Raw genomic sequence first — 20,186 nt, forward strand, 5'->3', positions numbered from 1 at the left:
AAAAATATTGAAGAGTAAGACCATCTCATATAAGAGAAGCATTAACAATTGAAATGTTCACCAATTGTTTAAAAATAAAGGTTGATTTCATCATACAATAATACATCCGGGCATCTTACTTCACAAATATTTAGAGAGGGTGTTGTGTGTCACATTAAACACTAAAAGGCGATTAAAGTCAATAGTGACAAATAACTTTTGAGTTTCCACAGTATGATCCATAAAAGAATTTGATGGCTTTATATTGAGAATGTAGGGATGGCTTCTTTCTTTTGTATCAATATTTGCTAAATACATGTTAGTCCGGGAGCTAGGTGGGTTTTGTTCAACATGGAAGGTTTGGTATACTAGTGGTGTATGGCTGGGTTAGAAGACCCCAGAAACCCAATTCTTAAGTTGCGCCAGTGGTGGGTGTGGTAGGGGGAGCCACCCATAGTACCCCCCAAAATGGGTTTATTCAACATGAAAGGTGCAAGTTCCACTTCAATGGCATTTGATAGAGGAATGTGCCCTGAATTAGGAAATATAACTTAAGAATGGGATTTTTGGTGGAAAGGTCACTTAAGAAAAGGTCAGATGTCACTAATTAGCAATTTTTCGATTTTACTGAAAACGATTTTTCCATTATCTCGTGATCTATTCCAAGTATATTGCACAAAACTACATGGACATTTTTGATAGTGCTAGGAGCAAAAATATGAGACATAAAATAAATGAAGTTTTAGCTAAAAGTATGAAATAATCTCACAAATAACGAAAATATCACTCGACCCCCATCGGTAATTAAAATGTCAATCAACATGAAAGATGCGAGTGAGAAACCAAGCCTAAATTGTACGGAATGATATCAGAAATCATTATCATCAACTTAAGAATGAAATATCTGGTGGTCAGTGTACTTAAGAAGAGAATAATGCTGGTTTGCACCGAATGACCCGTAATTAGAAATTTAATTAACATGAAAGCTGCGACATTGGAACAAGGTGTCAAATGTAGGGAATGATCATAGGATTCACAACCACTAACTTAAGAATGACTATTTAGGTGGTAAATGAACTTAAGAACAGCAGATGTGACCAATAACCTTAAAAAATCAGTGTCAAGCGGTGCAATATGCCCACAATGCTAAGTTTCCTCTTGATCTCTGATAGTAAGACTGATTAATTACCGCCCACTTCCTTCATACTAAGAGTCATTTACAACATAGATCTATGTCATGTTATTGCAGATATCAGTCAACACTTAATCAACCAGAACCTAACTTAGATGAGGCAACCATATCCATCAAATTAAGCATCATCAGATTCCTCATTCCTTCCTCAACCAATGACTCCCATAGTTCAGGACCATTAAACCATAAGATTTCATACTGTCTTCTGGCCATGGGTGCTGGTTAATTCCTGATTTATCAGCATTTCCCTATATCTTTGTGACCAAAAATGCCCTTTTCATCTATAGTGACACTTTTGTTTCGCAGGGAGGAACCATACTGCCATTGATGCCCTTTTCAGTTTCTCCAGAAGATTTTTACATCTTGCCGTAGACCCATTACGTCTTCACAAACATGGTGTAGCGATGCCTGTTGACTGAGGAGATTGCTTGTCGCTTAGCACCATACATCTGCACGGTGAATGATATCGCTACATCGTGTTTGAGAAGACGCGAAGGGCCAAAGGCAAGCTGTAAAAAATCTTCTGGAGAAGCTAAAGGGCATCGATGATAGCAGGAGTCCTCCTTGCGAATCAGAAGTTTCACTACAAATCAAAAGGGACATCTTTTGTCGCAAAGATGTCGGGAAGCGCTGATAAATCAGGAATTACCCAGCACCCATCGCCGGAAGATAGTTGAGAGAAGGACAGAATGAAATCATGCGTTTTAATGGTCCTGAACTCATGGAGTCATTGGTTGAAGAGGACATTGAGCAGAATGATCAGGATACCTCTGATGATGACTTTGACACTGCTTCCTCTGATGAAGACATTTGCCTTTCCTAAGTAAGGTTCTGGTTGATTAGGTCTTGATTGATATCTGCAATAACATGACATAGATCTATGTTTTAAATGGCTCTTAGTATGAAGGAAGTGGGTGGTAATTAATGTATCAGTGTTACTATCAGAGATCAAGAGGAAACATAGCATTGTGGGTATATTGCACTGCTTGTCACTGATTTTTTTAAGGTTATTGGTCACATCTGCTGTTCTTAAAGGACAATATTGGTGTCAGTCATTATAAAATATGTGACAGCTCGTTAAATACATCCCAAATATAATTTTAACACAAAGATCATTGCTACGGGGGACTTGTAACAAGCACGTGAAGAAACGGGAAGTGACGTCAAACATGACAAACACGAGTTGTCGTTCTATATAACTGACTGAAGTGACGAGCGGTAACAGACAAACGATCGAATTTCATTTCACTGATAATTCCGTTGAAGATGAAAAGTTGTTATATGAGACGATGAGAGGATATCTGACAATTCAAAAAAAAGAATTGGCTGTCAGTAGATAAAAGATAACGAACACATTAGAAAAAGTCCGTGCATTACCGTGTTTTTATTAAGAACAGAATAAATAAAAACGGGGAAATGCGCGGGATTTTTCTACTTTTTCTCGTGTCTCTTATCTAGTGACAGCCAATTCTATTATTGAATTGTGAGATACCCTCTCACCGTCCCATATAATAACTTTTCAACTTCAACGGAATTATCAGTGAAATGAAATTCGATCGTTTGTCTGTTACCGCTCGTTACTTCAGTCTGTTATATAGACGGACAACTCGTGCTTATCATGTTTGGCGTCACTTCCCGTTTCTTCACGTGCTTGTTACAAGTCTCCCGTAGCAACGATCTCTGTGTTAAAATTATATTTGGAATGTATTTAATCAGTTCTATCACATATGTAATAATGACTGACACCAAAACTGTCCTTTAAGTTCATTTACCACCTAAATATTCATTCTTAAGTTAGTGGTTGTGATTATCAGTCCCTACATTTTATACCTTGTTCCAATGTCGCACCTTTCATTTTAATTAAATTTCTAATTAGGGGTCATTCCTTGCAAACCAGCATTATTCTCTTCTTAAGCACACTGACCACCAGAAATTTCATTCTTAAGAAGTTGATGATAATGATTTCTGATATCATTCCGTACAATTTAGGCTTGGTTTCTCACTCGCACCTTTCATGTTGATTGACATTTTAATTACCGATGGGGGTCGAGTGATATTTTCGTTATTTGTGAGATTATGTCATACTTTTAGCTAAAACTTTATTTATTTTATGTCTCATATTTTTGCTCCTAACACTATTAAAAATGTCTATGTAGTTTTGTGCAATATACTTGGAATAGATCACGAGAAAATGGAAAAATCGTTTTCAGTAAAATCGAAAAATTGCTAATTAGTGACCTTTGACCTTTTCTTAAGTGACCTTTCCACCAAAAATCCCATTCTTAAGTTATATTTCCTGATTCAGGGCACATTCCTCTATCAAATGCCATTGAAGTGGAACTTGCACCTTCCATGTTGAATAAACCCATTTTGGGGGATACTATGCGTGGCTCCTCCTACCACACCCACCACTGGCGCTACTTAAGAATTGGGTTTCTGGGGTCTCCTAACCTAGCCATACACCACTAGTATGCCAAACTTTCCGCACCTTCCATGTTGATAAAACCCACCTAGCTCCCGGACTATGTACTTCTCCAAGGATGTTCAAGTCTGAAAAATATAAAAGTGATGATTATAAATACACTTATAGACAAATTGGGTTTCGATATGGTCTTTACTTGGCATACCAGTAATGGGCACAGAGGAATAATTTAGATGACAGAATACAAGTAAAATAAAAATTAATGAGCCTAGGGAGGGAAATGAATAGAATTTATTTTATCAAAAGATATTATTTTGAGATCCTATGTGAATGAAAGGGGACGTACTTTTTAGTCAGGTAGCATTATTGCTTACTCCTCTTTCAAACTCAAATGGCTGTGGAATCTTTTACATGCATCGCCAATTTGCACATTGAACCAAATGCCATATGAGTCAAGAACCACACCAAGCAAATATCCAAATACTCATTTGAAGTTTACATCTGTTTCTGATGATTAAGTTTAATATAGGTGTTTAGAAAGTCTTACCTGCACTTTTTCTATAATATATTTTATTATCATTTCTGTTCAAGACCCTCTGTACCTTATGGTTGGGAGTGATACAATGCAATTACCAATTTTCGATGTTTTTGGCCTGAAGAAATAAAATAATAAAAGTCAAGTTTTTATTATTATGCAATTGGATAAACACAATTCTCGGATTTGAAGTATCGGAAGCATAGTTTGTTTTAGAAACCCGTAAACATTCTTAAATAATGAAATGTTAAGACGATCTATTGAACTTGACAAGTTTTACTTATTGCATATTTACTCATGTATTTTCTGACCACTAGAATTCCGCAAAACGTTTCCACAAACCACAAAGTCCAAAAAAATGGCATTTGAGGGACCAAGTCAGCGCCACCTTGAGACAAAGTCCCCTCAGGTCCAGTTCCAAAAAATTAAAAGCTCAGTTACATGATCTAAATTAATTCCGCGCCTAATTCTATTTTGTCATTATTCTTCAACTCCTATGTATTATACAATCTCCTCACTATCATATTCCCAGTTAAAGTGAATCGCCCAGTCCACAAAAATTAAAAGGTCAGTTACATAATCTGAAATTGTTTCGCGCCTGCGCCGCTAGATTCCATTATGACATCATTCTTCCATTCTCTGTTGTCTTATACTGCCTCAACACTATCATATTCACGGTTATAGTGAACTGCCCAGTTAGTAGTTCCACTGATGCGTGGGCCGTGGGGTGTCAGACTGTACAAATGTTTTGACAACGCTTGCAAAACAGGTGGAATTTGAGAGGGGCGGACTTCCAGATTCTGTCCCATTGACTCCTATTTCTGGTTCTCTTGTTGACAAGAATTTGCTCCAAGCAATGACCTCAAATGCCAGGGTATTGATTCATAGACACTGCCCCTAAGCTTCACATACATTTAATAACAAAATCAATAACAGGCATCATATTATATGACATAAACGTTATGCCAATTTGAATAAAACTGCTTTCCGACGAGATAACGATGGGCGAACAACTATATAGGCAATACGATATATGTTATAGCCAGTAGTTTTTTTACATTCATTGTGGGCAATCTGAACGACAGACTCACCATACCTGCAGAGAAGTGACTCTAACACAGTGAATAGCCCTGATATCCATATGACGTTATCTACACGTCACAGGTCATGGGGTCAACGCTTCGACGAACAGAAATGAAATGAAATGAATTGTTGTTTAATGACACGTCAGCTCCAACCGGCTTATTGCACCAAACATATGGTGAATCTAACGAGACAAATTAAAAAGATATCACATGAATGAATGTATATATGTAAATAAAAACAAATATCACAGAAAATATATTAATTAAAAATAAATATAACAAATCTTGTACATATATAAATATTTAAAACGATATACCTGATTAAATATATACAATTAAAATTGAGAATACAAGTTTGTCTCTTTTCAAAATCTCAGCACTTTATCATATAGTTCCGGTTGAGCAAACAGCTGACGTAAAGACCGGCGACGGTAGTATTTAGATCTAATATACTTGAGATGTTCGCACTCAATCAAGATGTGTGTCACTGTCAAAGGAACATGACAGTGAACACATTCCTTTTGAGGCTCTCGCTTCAAAATGAAAATATGAGTTAAAGAGGTATGACCAATGCAAGAGCGATACAAAACAACGTCATCCCTCCTGTTGGTTATATAGGAGCTTGGCCAGTCTCCTAATAGAGGCTTAATGTAATGAAGTTTATTTGTGTCTGCAAGATCCCAAGACCGTTGCCAGCGGCCATAAATAAAATGATTTATACATGATTTAAAATCTTTATATGGTAATAAAAAGGGTGATTGGCAAGATCTAAAGCAGCTTTGGCAGCAAAATCTGCTTGATCATTCCCCTTTATATCAACGTGACTGGGGAGCCAGCAAAAGACAACGTCTTTACTGCTCAACTCGTAAGATAGTAGCAGACGATAAACATCTGCTACTAATGGGTGATCAAGCTGTTGTAATTAATTGCTTGAAGACAGGTCAAAGAATCAGAAAAGATGATGTGTTTTAAATCTGTTGTGGACCGAATGAACTCCAAAGCTTGGAGAATAGCCTGGAGTTCAGCTGTAAAAATAGAAGCAGCAGGTGGTAAACGAACAGAAATGGTCTCAGATGGCGTCACGGTAGCCGAAGCTACCCTATCACCATCTTTCGATCCATCTGTATAAATGGGAGTATAATCACCATATTTAGACCTTGGCTCTCTAAAGAGCGACTGGAATACCGTAGAGCTAGTGTCTCTCTTTTTATGTTGCGTAAGATCGAAATCGATCTTTGGGGGAGATATAGCCCACGGTGGAGTCCTAAAGAAAGGGGTATTCGCAATACTGTCAAGACTGATACCAGCCTCCGGAAAAAGGGGTTGTATGCGAATACCGAAAGATGGAATGACGTTAGTTTTAACCAGATATAAGTGCTCATGATATGGTCTAAATATGGTGTTAAATGAAATATGATCTGGCAAAGATGCTATTTTCGAAGCATACTGCAGGGCCAGTTTATCCCGTCTGTTGTGCAGTGAGGGCTCATGCGCCTCGACGTATAAACTGTCCACTGGAGATGTACGAAATGCTCCTAAACTGATTGTTTTTATTTACATATATAAATTCATTTATGTGATATCAGTTTAATTTGTCTCGTTAGTTTCACCACATGTTTGGAGCAATATAGCCCGATTGGAGCTGACGTGCCATTAAACAACATTTCATTTCATTTCCTAATCCGGTTATACAGTATACCTAGCCCTCTTAAGAGAATCACGGAGTTCAGCAATAGAAAACTTGTCATTATAACATTTATTATTATGGGAGTTGAAATTGTGTCGCCTTTTCTCCTCTTGATATTTAATGCCCCGAAATGCATCGGAGGAGAAATTGGATGATGAATTGAATGAAATTGTACTGGCCAGAGAATTAGCAATATCAGGAAATGTTGTTAAGGTGGTATTATCAACATTTAGATGGTTAACTGATAATGCATTACTTTTACCTCGAATCCTATCCCATACCGATTTGGAAGTGGTATGGGAATTTATTCGTGAGACATAACCCTGCCATGAAGACTTCTTTGCTTGGCGTATGGTTCTACGGGCCTTCGCCCGGACCATTTGGTATGCTGCAACATTCTCCGTGGAAGGGTGATTCTCAAGGTGTCTTAAGATACGATTTGCAATCGTTATTCTTCGGAATCGCCTGCTCAGATACATCCCGAAGAATTGAAGTGAATAAGGCCAGGGGTTCATCTGCGTCTTTTAACTCTTTTGCATTAAACAAGAAGAGACACAAAGATTCAAAAAGAGCCCAATCAGCCTTATGTAACTTCCACCTCTGCGGTCACTACCACACAGATCTTCATTTACTCTCCATGTAAAATCCTAAAACAGGACCGGAGAGCAAATAGTTAGATCAAGAGAAGAAAAGAAGCTGTGGCAGGATGTAGATAAGTAGGCGAGTCATCATTTAATAAAAACAAATTATTAATAATTTGATTACCTCTGTTATTATCATCTGGACTACCCCAGAGTGAATGATGACCATTGAAATCTCCCGTAATTATAAACGGGAGGGGAGGTTGTGCAACAAGGTCATCAAAATCTCTGGGGTTCAGATGTAATTCTATTGAATAATGGAATTAGCCATTTTCAGGGAGGTTTAACAGGACTTCTGTGATGTTGTTTGGGGTCATGTATTTCTACAACAACATCCATGAGATTGTCCTGTATCCCGAACCTGTTATAGGTTCCGACATGATCCTCGTCACCCTTCCTACTGCGGAAGGAATTCAATTTTGAATTTTGAGGAACGCCTTTACCATTACGTTCCTTTTCTTTTATTGCTTTGGGTGACTTTCCACCAATTGGTTGAGGAGTGGGGGGGTACAATCTCCTCAATCTCAGCCCGAGTGCCGAGAGTTTTATTGTTATTCTTAGGTGGAATAATAGGTTTCGCTTGTGACGAGGAATCTTCTGTCTCGGCTGAAAATTCAAAAGGCGGTTGGCAAGCAAATGAAGTGGTCTTTGGCTTGACTGCATTTGCAAAAGACATTGCAAATGTTGGGGTTGTAGCCTCAACCAACTTCCTAGCTTCAGGATACGATATGTTTTTTTTTCGTTTTTACCTGTTGAACTTGTTTTTCTTTTTAACATCGAGCACACATCGCTTTTTCTTACAAACATTTTTGCTATGACCAAAGTGTTGACAATGAAAGCAACGCAATGGATTTGGGATGTACGGGCTAACTGCAATGGCAAGAAAGCCAGCCTTGATCATCCTATGGAGATCTGGATTATCAAAGGTCAGGATGTAGATGTTGGTTTGGATAATATTGCCATTACGTCTGATGGAAATTCTTTTGACGTAAGTAACACCTTGTGAGGCGAGATTTTCAAGCATTCTTCCTCACAGCTGCCTTCTAAATCCTGAGACCGCATAACACCCCTTGAAGAATTAAGGGAGTTATGCGGTGCAATTTTGATTGGAATGTTGGCTAAAGTTGTTGATTTTAATAATGATGAAGCATGCGATTCTTTAGCACATTCCACTAACAGAGTACCATTTCTCATTTTCTTAACGCTTTTAGGCTCGCCAGCCAAGCCGGCAAGACCTTAAGCAATCAAGAAAGGAGAGGTTTTAGCTAAGTTGGTGTCATCTGTACTCTGTACAACCAGAAATCTAGGCCAGGTTCGGGAAGATTTATTGGGTATATTGTTAGGATCCAATTCCTCGGTCGACGTACGTTTCAGAGAACGAGTCTTCTTTGATTGGGATGTCATGAGAATAATTTAAAAGATTCATTCCTGCCTGCTCTCCAACCACCAAAGGGTTGCAATATCCATACAGGCTACTGCGCGGATATCCAGCTCATGCGCCCTAAGAGGACAGACAGGGGTATACCTAGACAACGTAAAGATGTAATAGTTTTACTTTATCCAGTTGACCCAAGCCGCTGCTTTAGAGTAGGCACTCAGGACACAAAGGTAGAACTGCAATAAATACATTACATATTTATGGGAAATATGCGCCTACTCGTCAGCTAAACACGACCAAAGCCGATTGATCAGGGTGGGCCAATCTGACCTCCCGTCTAGGTGAATTGTGGGCCGAAGCAATGTGTTGCAGCGACAGGGCTCGCAAGCCAAATCCCCGCTCAATTACCAGGATTCCACTCTCCACCGACACGGGTCGCAACGCACGGCAAACACGTTGCCCCATTACAGGGATCCTTTTAGTCGTCTTTTACGACACGCAGGACATACGAAGGGTGTATTCTTATCAACCCCTACACCCCAGGGGGGGGGGGGGAACAGAAAACCTGCGTCGTACCGGGGTTGTCTGTGCAATAACATGGACACAACTCATTTAGTTCGATTGAATAATAAATCCCCGGTAGAAAATGGGATTTTAACAGAATTAGCAAGTTTTAACGTACATTTGACACACGAGGAACGCTATCATCTGTTTACAAAAGGTAAGAATGAGTGAATTATTTTTGGTTTTAAAAATTAACATTCAGTTCAATTTCCCGATAATGTCACCGTGTGTATAGAAGTTATTTTGAGAACAACCCATGTTCTTTTCCATGGAACCTTATTGAATTGGGGGTTGGGAGAAAACCACCAAAGGATATTTTTCAATGAAGATCGGGACAATTACATGTATCTTGGGAGAATTTAGCCTGAATATTTTTGGGAACAAATATCAAAAATTAAACACGTCCTTCTATTTTTTAGAACCCTGAGATTAGGCTATCCCTCGATCTGGACAGAGCAAAGGCGACCCCCCCCCCCCCAATAATAATTTCAATTTTACAACGTTTGAATCCGTCTGTGTTGTATATACATGTGTGTAAGTGGAGAAATCTATCTTTTCATACCTTTTGACATTGCTCTTTCCACGTACAAGTAAGCCCTGCAAGTTGAAGCATGGATAGAAAAATATTTGTTTCTTTTTGATCCTTCCTAGGAATTTTATGTGTATGTCTTCCCATTATTTTCTTATTAATGTAACATGGGCATAAAAAACGGTATATATTTTATATTTCTGAATTTACAAACATCAGAACAACACAAACAAATTTAAGGAGATCAGATACACAATGAATTGAAAGTGACTGTAAAAACAGTTCAGCCAATACAATGTAGAAATAAAAGTATGCTGTACTCCCAACGCAAGAAATGAAATCCGAGATATACCCCGATCCTTACATGAAACATGTCACAATTTGTCGAGAAATAGAATCTAACTTGTAACACAGAAAATTGTGTATTTACATCTATTATTAAACATTACCTGTATATTATGATTAACTGCTGGTGTGTGCTGATACATGAATATGCTACGTTACCTTTGTGACCTTAATGTCGTTCGTAAAATTCGGTGATTTCGGATTCGTAAAACGTTTTGAAAATATATTTAATCAAAGCTGCCACCCATTTTTTTTTTGCGGGGGGGGGGGGGGGGTTAGGTCAAAGTTTCAGAAAGATCCTATGGTTAGATTCTGAGAAATCCGATTTGCAGAAAGTACACACAAAATAATAATAACCCGAGTTCAGCCGCTGCCTTGGCAGAGGGGCAGAATGGTGGATTTAATATAGTAATAGTTCCAGTATAATCTAGTCCTAGTTGTAGACTAGTTCTTAGATGTGTTTCTGTCGTAGTAATAGTTCCAGTATATTCTAGATTCTGTAGTATTGATGTATGTATGTAACTTCTGTTCCCGTTGTAAATAAATCCTATATTTACTAAACTGGTCTACTGTTATACTATGTGTCCTGTCTGTATACATTGCACTTTCGGTGCGAGAAGACGAGAAAGATATAACGGTAATAACGCAAGGGAAAAGGAAGTTGAGGGAGAGGTGGCATAAGTCTTTTTTAAATGCTAGTAAGCCAGAAGTCAATAAGGCCAGGAAAGCGGAGCGAGAATTCAAGGAAAAATAATCTCGCGTTCTTGGGGCGATATTCTCATACCCTTGCTGTCCCTTACGCTCTCGCCAGTTGCATTTACGGTGAGAAGTCGAGATTATAAAAGGGACACGGGGTCACATATACATGTAATATCATATTGTTTATACGATGAAATGGCGACTAGACAACGGGAACTTATACAGCAGTGTGAAATGTACGTTCAGTTGTCGCAGTTTAACACTTTTCATGGTTGCGCTACATTCATTGGACATATTATTGTTAAAAATCAGTAATATTACGCACATTTTATTTCTTAATTTGATATTTTATTAACTATACCGTTCAAAACGACCTTGCTTGGTTAAGTACACTTAAATCTCGCTGTCCGCAAATATATTCCCTTGCTTTCACAAGGTTCTATAAACATGTGTTGAGTGGTCAGGATCGCGATACTTTGATAAGGATTAAATTTTAACAAAATTAGTCAGTCAGTCAGCCCGGGAACGACCAGAGGGCTTGTTTAACGCGACTAATTTAAAATTCCAATTACATTGACAAACTCCCAAAACTCAAAACAAATATGGCGGACCGCATGAAATAAATCAATCTTTTTTAATTCACAGTGCATAACTATATATAGCTTTCAAAACAATTTTAAATAAGGGGCACCCTACACAAGCCGAGCACCCTGGTATTAGAAAATTAAATAATATATATATATTTTTTAGGTTGACCGTGGGATATAATTGAAAGCTGTATATTCATTTATGTGTGAAAATCCTTCTTTGGAGGTTGAGAACACTGACGAAATTATGGGCCAACGTAAGCAATTGAAATCGAAAAGATGCAAGGACCATCCTGATACAGCATCAATACCTTGCACAAGCCCAGGAAGCACTGAAACGTTGGTAAAAGGGGAACTTACATCAAATGAAAGTGGAACTGGTGAGTTGGGACATAGCTCACCATTATGCGAAAACCAACGAAACGAAAAGTGTCACTTGAGAGGTAAACACCAAATGATTGCATCTGAACAAGTAAAGGGAAATGTTGCAAAAAACATGGAAACCGACGAACTACAAACGGCTGAATCGAACCTACTTCAAAGTTCTGGCACAAAAGCGGAACTGGACCTACCTCAATGTTCTGCCACACAAGAGACTATATTACTAGCACAATCATCTGGGCAAGATCAACCAAAAGAACATTTGGGAACTGGCAACAAAGAACTCGGAGAGAAGGTTGAACAACAAGAAAAAGAAAAGGGTACTTCGGAAGATGATAATTTAACAGTTCCAAGGTTTGAAGGTGGAGAAGCTGAAACGAAAATTGGTGAGTTATTTAATATAATATCGTAGTCATTTATCCTGATTGATTTTGTATCTGTCCCCCTTATTAGGGTTATGTTGTTACACCATTCCAAATGTCGATGAGTAAAGTCATATTACTTACCAGAGAAAACTGTAATTATAAAAATGAAAGCAGATATTGCTACAATTTGTGTTCTGTCAAGTTCCCTGTACTGAGTCCAGCATAAACTAATAACTTATAAATCTTAATCTATGATCGACCCAAGACCACCTATGAATACACTATGTTGAAGTGTGCAAGAAGGGATACATACACTCTGGCGAAGAAGCTTAGCCAAAGTGATAAATAGACTCGATAAACACGTTGATAAGTGTGCTAAATACACCCCGTTGATGTGTACAAGAGGATTTTATTGAAGTGACCAAAAGACAGAAGTGACAATGAAGTGATACATCATGTTCACGTCAAACAGAAGTGTTTAAGAAGTGATCAATTTGACGTGTTCCCGACGTGCACTTCATGGAACTCTAATTTTCATATTTGATATGGCTTTATCGTCACTCCAGCCTTAGTCTCGATCCAGAAAAATATTCTACGAATATTCGTCTGGATGCGTTGTCAGCATTTGAGAATAATGGGTCCTTGGCTTGATTATCCGGTCTTTTACATTATCTTAAACAGTAACTAAGGGAGGTAACTCGTCCCATGACGCCCACCAAATTAATTTAAGAATACCATTCCAAATAATCCATTTGATTGTAAAAGTTCTCTCCTCATGGGTCATAACTATGTGTTTAAAATTAATTCTAATTCGTCGTCACGATTCATGTTAGTTTATAGTAATGCAAGAATTTCGTATTGTAAAAGGTCTCTCTTCATGGGTCATAACTATGTGTTTAAAATTAATTCTAATTCGTCGTCACGATTCATATTAGTTTATAGTAACGCAAGAATTATGGGATTTATTGCGGGAAGGGGCGCAACTTTTACTTGACTTGGCCAAAGATACTGGATAATCAACCACATTAAAAACCAAACCCCCGGTTACGCATGGGCATTGGACTTTACGTCAAATATTGATAACGGTCCCAGACCCTCATGTAAGGTTTTCGTTGTTCACCCGAGTCACTCGAGTCGACACCAGACCGTTCGCGTTTTGAATCGAGTAGGTCACGTGATTGACTCGAGTCGCATCACGTGACTAACCCGTTTACTCCCCGTTGAGCGGAGAGTAAAAGGGTTTGTCACTTGACAAAATGGCGTCCTATCCGCAAAAAAGCCTGTAAAGTGTCTCGCCATTTTGTTTTGATGTCATGTGACTACTCGGACCGTTCGCGATGGAGTCGACTCGAGTGACGCTGGTAAACGACCAAAACCTTACCTCAGTACGTTGGAGATTAGGAGGTTCTGGGTGCCCGCGACTACTTCAGCTTTTATTAAATATTTGAAGTGTAGTAGAACACTTCAGATATTAAATTTATAACTTCAAACATGTCTCGCCAAATCTCACCAACACGTCATCGCTTCATTTGCGCAAGGGATTGAATCAGTAATTGATTTTCGCCCTAGCAGTAGCCGCATCACCCAAATGAAAGTCGAATCAATGCATGGGCCCCTTTGGGACACAGGTTTACAAATTCATACTTGTTTATGAAATTGATAGCAATATAAGGCCAAAGCTAATATATTGCTACACATGGGCTAGGAATTAAATATTGATTTGCATCACAAATATTCAAGAACAGGCACACGAAATACGAATCCAAAAGGAATGTTCAACAAACAAAAAACAAAACCATTTATGAACATGCTGGACTAGTCGAATTTACAGGTCTGAGCATTACGAGAAATAAAATAGGGTCCTTCATACATATGCATTCGTGCATTTGGAATTTCTTTTCTGGTGAAGAGAAGTGTGCCCCTTTACACAGAGGGCTGCTATTTTGAGGTGATGGCGTAAACCGGAAGTCTCCATCCTATATAAGCAATTTCGGATAACAAAATGAGTTCTAAGGACAGAGACGAGACAATAACAGAGAATGCGTAGCAAAATTGCCCATTTAAGGGGTGACTGGCCTGTAATTGGCATGCAAGCCCGGAAAACTATCCTCCATCATCCCTGGAAGTTCGCAGGTCGTATCGTTATTAAAGACCTATCGGTAAGCTTATTTAACTATCCAATCCTACCCCTTCACATTGGAGATTAGTGTCTTAATAATCATCTGAAATAAATTACACAAATTGTATTATAGCTTCAATACATAATTATTTATCATAAAGAATGTATATCGTCTTGCTAATCCAGAAATAGTAGATTTCGGTCAGGTGGAATTGGGTGTACCGACCCTTTGGAAATCAGATCGATTACAAACGAAGAACGAGGAAACAGCTGAAAAGCTCGACGATTCGCTACAATTGGCTGTATTTGATGGAAATAAACCTGGGGGTGCCTTTGGACCAAACCCTATCACAGAAGAAAATGAAAAACTGAAACAAGAAAACGAAAAGCTGAAACAAGAAATCGAAATGCTAAAACAAGAAAAGGGTAGAACAAACGAAGTTAAAGTTAAATCAGGTTTGCAACCCGGTAAGATGTTATTGATCCTCATTATGTGCTGAGACTTAAAAATATCGTTTTTGGTTTGAGCAATCAATTATAATTGCATTGTTATGTGTGCAGAAGTATTATATTTTCTTCAATATAGCTGGAAAGTAAAATTTTGCACAAATTTTCGGAAAAATATTAGCGCAACCCGAGATTGAGCGCTCGTAATGTCTCACGATTTTTAAAAAAATGTGAACAGTGATAACGATAAGAATGTTCAAAGCTGTTTAAGAAATAAAACAATTAAAATTTTAACAAAAACACTAATATTCTGAATATTTACTAATTCATCTCCACATTTTCTTGTAATTTGCGCCAGAATGTTTCAAAATTCTATATTTTACTACGATATTAGAGTAATTCACCAAATGCATCGGTTTAGAATGGTATATAGATTTAGTTTGCACGGAATTGTTGTATGTTACAGTTGCAATACCTTTAATAAAGCGAAATGGTTGTATGCTACAAGAGGATCAACAGAAGTTTATTAGAAAAATGCAGTTTCTTACTGAACAATTAAATCCAAGGGATCTAATTACCACGATGTTTTCAAAGCTTCTTATCAACGAAGATGAAGCTGAAAAACTTAGGATAATACTTGAGAATGAGGGCAGGAAAATGTGTGCCGAGAAAATGCTATTGATGTTATTGAGATGTGGCAAATATGCCTATAGAATTTTCCTGAAGTGTTTAGAACTAACAGGATATACGAATGTTATAAAGGAACTAGAACCAAACTGTGGTAAGTAGCATTCGTTTGCCTATGCAACTTCCTTGTTAACTTCTGCAATACAAATCAAAAAAACCAAACTGTATTAAACCCTACCTCAGGCCGTCAAATACACATGGATGTTTGGTAATGATTGAATCTATGCAATCTGTACTGATGTTGTTCCCGAAACGTTCAGGAAGTGTTGTAAAACGCTCTATAATGAATAGTCAAATGTAACAAGACATGAACATGAGAACAGAGGCGTTACAATGGACATTTGTTGTTTTGTGCATTAAACATAATTAAGATATATTTTATGTATAATATAATACCATCTTCATTAACCCAGTCGGAGTAAGACATTAGACGATAATAATTGTCCCTAATAACGGAACACGTGACATAGCTTACGGAGCTCAGTAACCTTCCATTTTATTTATGATCATATTTGTATTTCGATTGTAACCTCCGCCCCCATTATCGGGTCATAATGTACAAAATTACACATACGCCTGTTACCATTATCTTTTAGAAATATTTGAGGGTAAATGTAAATATCCTGGACACCAGTATGATGAATTGATTGACAACAGACATCCAAAGCGCGAAGAGTTTATCAAAAAGATAGAAGAAGAATTACAAGAAATATACCCTTCAGCGGATATTTTGGGCATTACAAACTTGACGTAAGTAATCGTTTGCTATTTCCGGAACACCAGATAACAGTTTTCAGTTAATTTACTTTGACGTCTAAGACTGGCAATATGTGGGTGTCCAATTGTCAGTTCTGAACGTCCGATTCAAAGACATTACATTCGACTGAGACGTGGGCTAATCGACCTGTTCTGACCACACTTCGTAAGCAACGACAAAAACATACAATAACGTTTTTAGATCAGTAGGTCCTAAAGTACCATTTCATTTCCAAAAGTATTATATCAAGAGTGACAAGAACATATATGTTGAAATATGCACATCATATCCTTAATTTAAATGATGTTATACATCCTCGGTTACCCAGTGTACTCATTCCGTTCTACTCCACTATACCCTGGGTTAATCCATAGGGTTTCCACGATTTCAAATTATCTGCCCTGGCCTAGAATGTAGCTACAGTCTACGAACCAATCAGAAAACAGTTTACAAACCAATCGTTTCGCCTTCGTTTTCATAAGGGTAGATAACCATATTCATGTCCATTTACTGAATGATTTATGTAAATAATGTATATATTTATAATTTATTTATATTTAATTGTATTATCAAAATCTGTAGTATGTGTTGTCGATTTCAAATATGTATAACATCTATATGTTCGACCTTTGTTATTATTATTACTATTCGTTCTTTGTCTGAAATATGTCATTCTGTTATGTTTATTATTATTGAACTTATACTTGGCAATTTGATTCACAATAACTTGTCTACGATATCACGTGGACATAGGACATAAAATTCTGGGAACGAATTAACGATTCGAAATAAAACTAATGACCCTACATTATTATATGAACGTCAGGTCTTCATTAACATAATATATAATTGGTTGTTAATAATTACGCATTTAGAATAGGCCAACTTCTAACATTGTCCGATGAGAGTTACTTCCCTTTGCCAACTTCCTTTTCAAATAACAATTTATGGGATTGGTCGATAAAAGTAGCACAATCAGCAAGGGCGGATAATTTGAAAACGTGTCTCCCCCATAGATTAACCCAGGGTATAGTAGAGTAGAACTGAATGATTACACTGGGTAACCGAGGATGGATGTTATAAGACATTAACAGAATTATGCATTATTTGTATTTGGCGGTTACTGTCAGTGATTGGTAAAATATTGGCGAAATTATGCATAAGTGAAACTTTAACAAAGCGACATATTACCGTCGGGTTATTTCTAAAGCTATATGTTATACATTCATATCCCTTGATTAATTTCAGTCTTATGCTCTCATGTATTGGTAATACATCTTGAGCATACGGCGTTTCCATATTAGTTTGTTAAAATAATGTTTTACAGTGGGGGTTGTGTTCTGGTCACGTTCCATCTGATATCACTAGGTTCAAGGACTGAAAGCGAACTTCGTGAAGTTTTAGAATCAAAGGTGAATTCTGGATATATTGGTGATAACAAAGTATCGACAGAGGGATTTTCATTTAAGAAAATCGAAGGAGGTATTCATTGATTAATAATAATAAGTCCATTGATATCGCGTTAAATCCACATATAGTCGTGCTCATGGCGCTACGAAAAACAGAACCAGTCTTTTAAATATTCCTCAAATATTTATAAAATAAGTATGTTTTCTGTCGGGAGTCTAATGATGGACAGTATCTAAGTTTTTCAGGTTCCACATATTGGAACCAACAACACGAAATGGACAACAAGGTTGTTCTTAATACTTGATCTTAGAATTTTGATGGCATGTAAGGTACTACAGGTTCTCTTAGATAAAATGTCACTACACAGTGCACACATCGATATGTAAGATACATCAATTGGAAGTCAATTTTCGCTTGAACTGAAAGTCAGTGAAGTAAAAGGGTGGTACTGTCTCTCAAATAAGTTCGCGTTACGATCTGCGCAGCTTTGTTTTGTATGCGCTGCAGCTTATAAAGTGATGTTTTATGTATTCCCGCGAGTAAACTCCCGTTTTCTGAATTTCTTTTCATGTATTTGCAAATCACCTAAATTGTTTTCTAATCATATTCTTGTTCTTGAATGTAATTTGTTGGTTATATTTATGGTATATCATTTGAAAAAAACAAAACTATATGATTATACCTGATTTTGCCTTTATACTTTCACCTCATTCTACAACAAAGACAAAGGTGAGGAAATGAGCTCTGTCGGAAGTGTGGTTCAAGATACGCAACTCATAACCGAGCAAAACTTTAACCAACTACAAGGAAAGATTGCTGAATTGCAGGGGTTTAATTTGAGATTGCTACAACATATTGCTGAATTAGAAACAGAACTTGAAGAAGGTGGGTTATGAGAGAACACAATAATACTTAAACCAATTCTGGCTTTCCAACAACACAATGGATTATGCGATTGTTATCGAAGCAATATTGTTTTAATTTATAAAAACAAATGACCACCAACCTTTACATGGAGTTAAAACATACTATATTATGGTCACCTGAAAACTCATTGCATATTACAAACATCCACATTTCTCATGTAGGGGGGGGGGGTGAATGGTTAGCCCGTGCGCGCTGCATCAAAAGATATGTCATTGAGTCAACTGGCAATTTCGATTCCCCGGGTGTACGTGACAAGGAGTAGGGTCGCATGTCCAAATAAAATTGAACCATATATTAGTCCCAAAATGACCTAGTTTGTGTCGCGTAGACGTTCGTTTAATCACCCTCTCTCTCTATCTCTCTCCCTCTCACACACACACACACCCACACTCATATTTCTCATGTACAAAGCTTATAAACTCTATTAAATTGATAGGCTACCAAAATAAGTACCATGGAAACCATTTTATAATTTCTGACTTCACATAGCGAGCAGCCTTTAGTTGAGAAGTCGAGGCGCAAGAAGGCAAGGAACATGAAGTTAAGAATGCAAATAGGTCACAACAGGTTTCCATAGTTTACAATAAGAGATAAATAAACAATGGACATTGTTCAAGAAAGATGCAAGTGCCTACGCTGTTGGCATTTGGGGGGTTGGATGACCGAATGGTTAGCACGTGCGCGCTGTATCATAAAGCCTGTCATTGAGTCAACTGGCGTGGTATCGAACCCCCGGTTGTACGTGACAAGGAGCAGGGTCGCCTGTACAACCTCATGGGTTTTCTCCGGGTTTCCTCCCACTGCTAAAGACCCCTACGCGCAAGCGAGTTATTGAAATAAAAAATTAAAACCATATGTTAGTCCGGAAATGACCTAGTTTGTGTCGAGTGGGCGTTAAACCCCATTTCTCTCTCTCTGTTGACATTTTTAAATAATATTCAACAATTAGTACGACAAAAAGCTTATTTATGACGACAAATTATTCTGGCTTGAATAGACGTATTGCTGCTTTAATATATTGTGAGTACTAAAGGAGACTGTTCATATATCGAAAGTACTTTGAGAGACCAATTATATGGATGATACGTAGATGAATTATTAATATATCTATAGACGGGTAACCCTATACGAGTTCTCGCTTTAAAAGTATGCATTAAAACATGTTTTTTTGGAAATTGCATTTTTAAGCTGAGGTAAAATCTAACAAAAGAATGATCGACCTTGAAAATGAAAACCAAACCTTGAAAGAACAGATTTGCGTGTTACAAGAACAACTACTTGGTCAACAGAGAAAATCCGACGAAAAAGTGCCCGGTATGTTCCTAGTAATATCAAATGTAAAACCATGAGATATCAAAGCACATTTCGTGGGCTAAGAAATAAATGGACCTCTCTCCACTTCTGGTCAAAATTCATATTCCACTCTAAATATACTTTCAATGTTAAGAGC

At 37.5% G+C, this 20,186-nt stretch overlaps 1 protein-coding gene across 1 annotated transcript in view; it reads left to right on the top strand.

Moving 5' to 3' along the window:
- Window positions 1–11,873: 11,873 nt before the first annotated feature.
- The window catches only part of LOC126814309 (uncharacterized), a 55,696-nt gene continuing 47,383 nt past the window's right edge, over window positions 11,874–20,186 (top strand). Inside the window, exons 1-7 of the mRNA XM_056099540.1 lie at window positions 11,874–12,410; window positions 14,695–14,976; window positions 15,422–15,736; window positions 16,239–16,392; window positions 17,727–17,881; window positions 18,533–18,694; window positions 19,925–20,050. Coding sequence (XP_055955515.1) covers window positions 11,891–12,410; window positions 14,695–14,976; window positions 15,422–15,736; window positions 16,239–16,392; window positions 17,727–17,881; window positions 18,533–18,694; window positions 19,925–20,050 — 1,714 coding nt within the window. The 5' untranslated portion in view covers window positions 11,874–11,890. The remainder of the gene's footprint in view (window positions 12,411–14,694; window positions 14,977–15,421; window positions 15,737–16,238; window positions 16,393–17,726; window positions 17,882–18,532; window positions 18,695–19,924; window positions 20,051–20,186) is intronic.

The sequence above is a fragment of the Patella vulgata genome, chromosome 3 (genome assembly GCF_932274485.2).
Source record: "Patella vulgata chromosome 3, xgPatVulg1.2, whole genome shotgun sequence".
Classification (NCBI taxonomy): Eukaryota; Metazoa; Mollusca; class Gastropoda; family Patellidae; genus Patella; species Patella vulgata.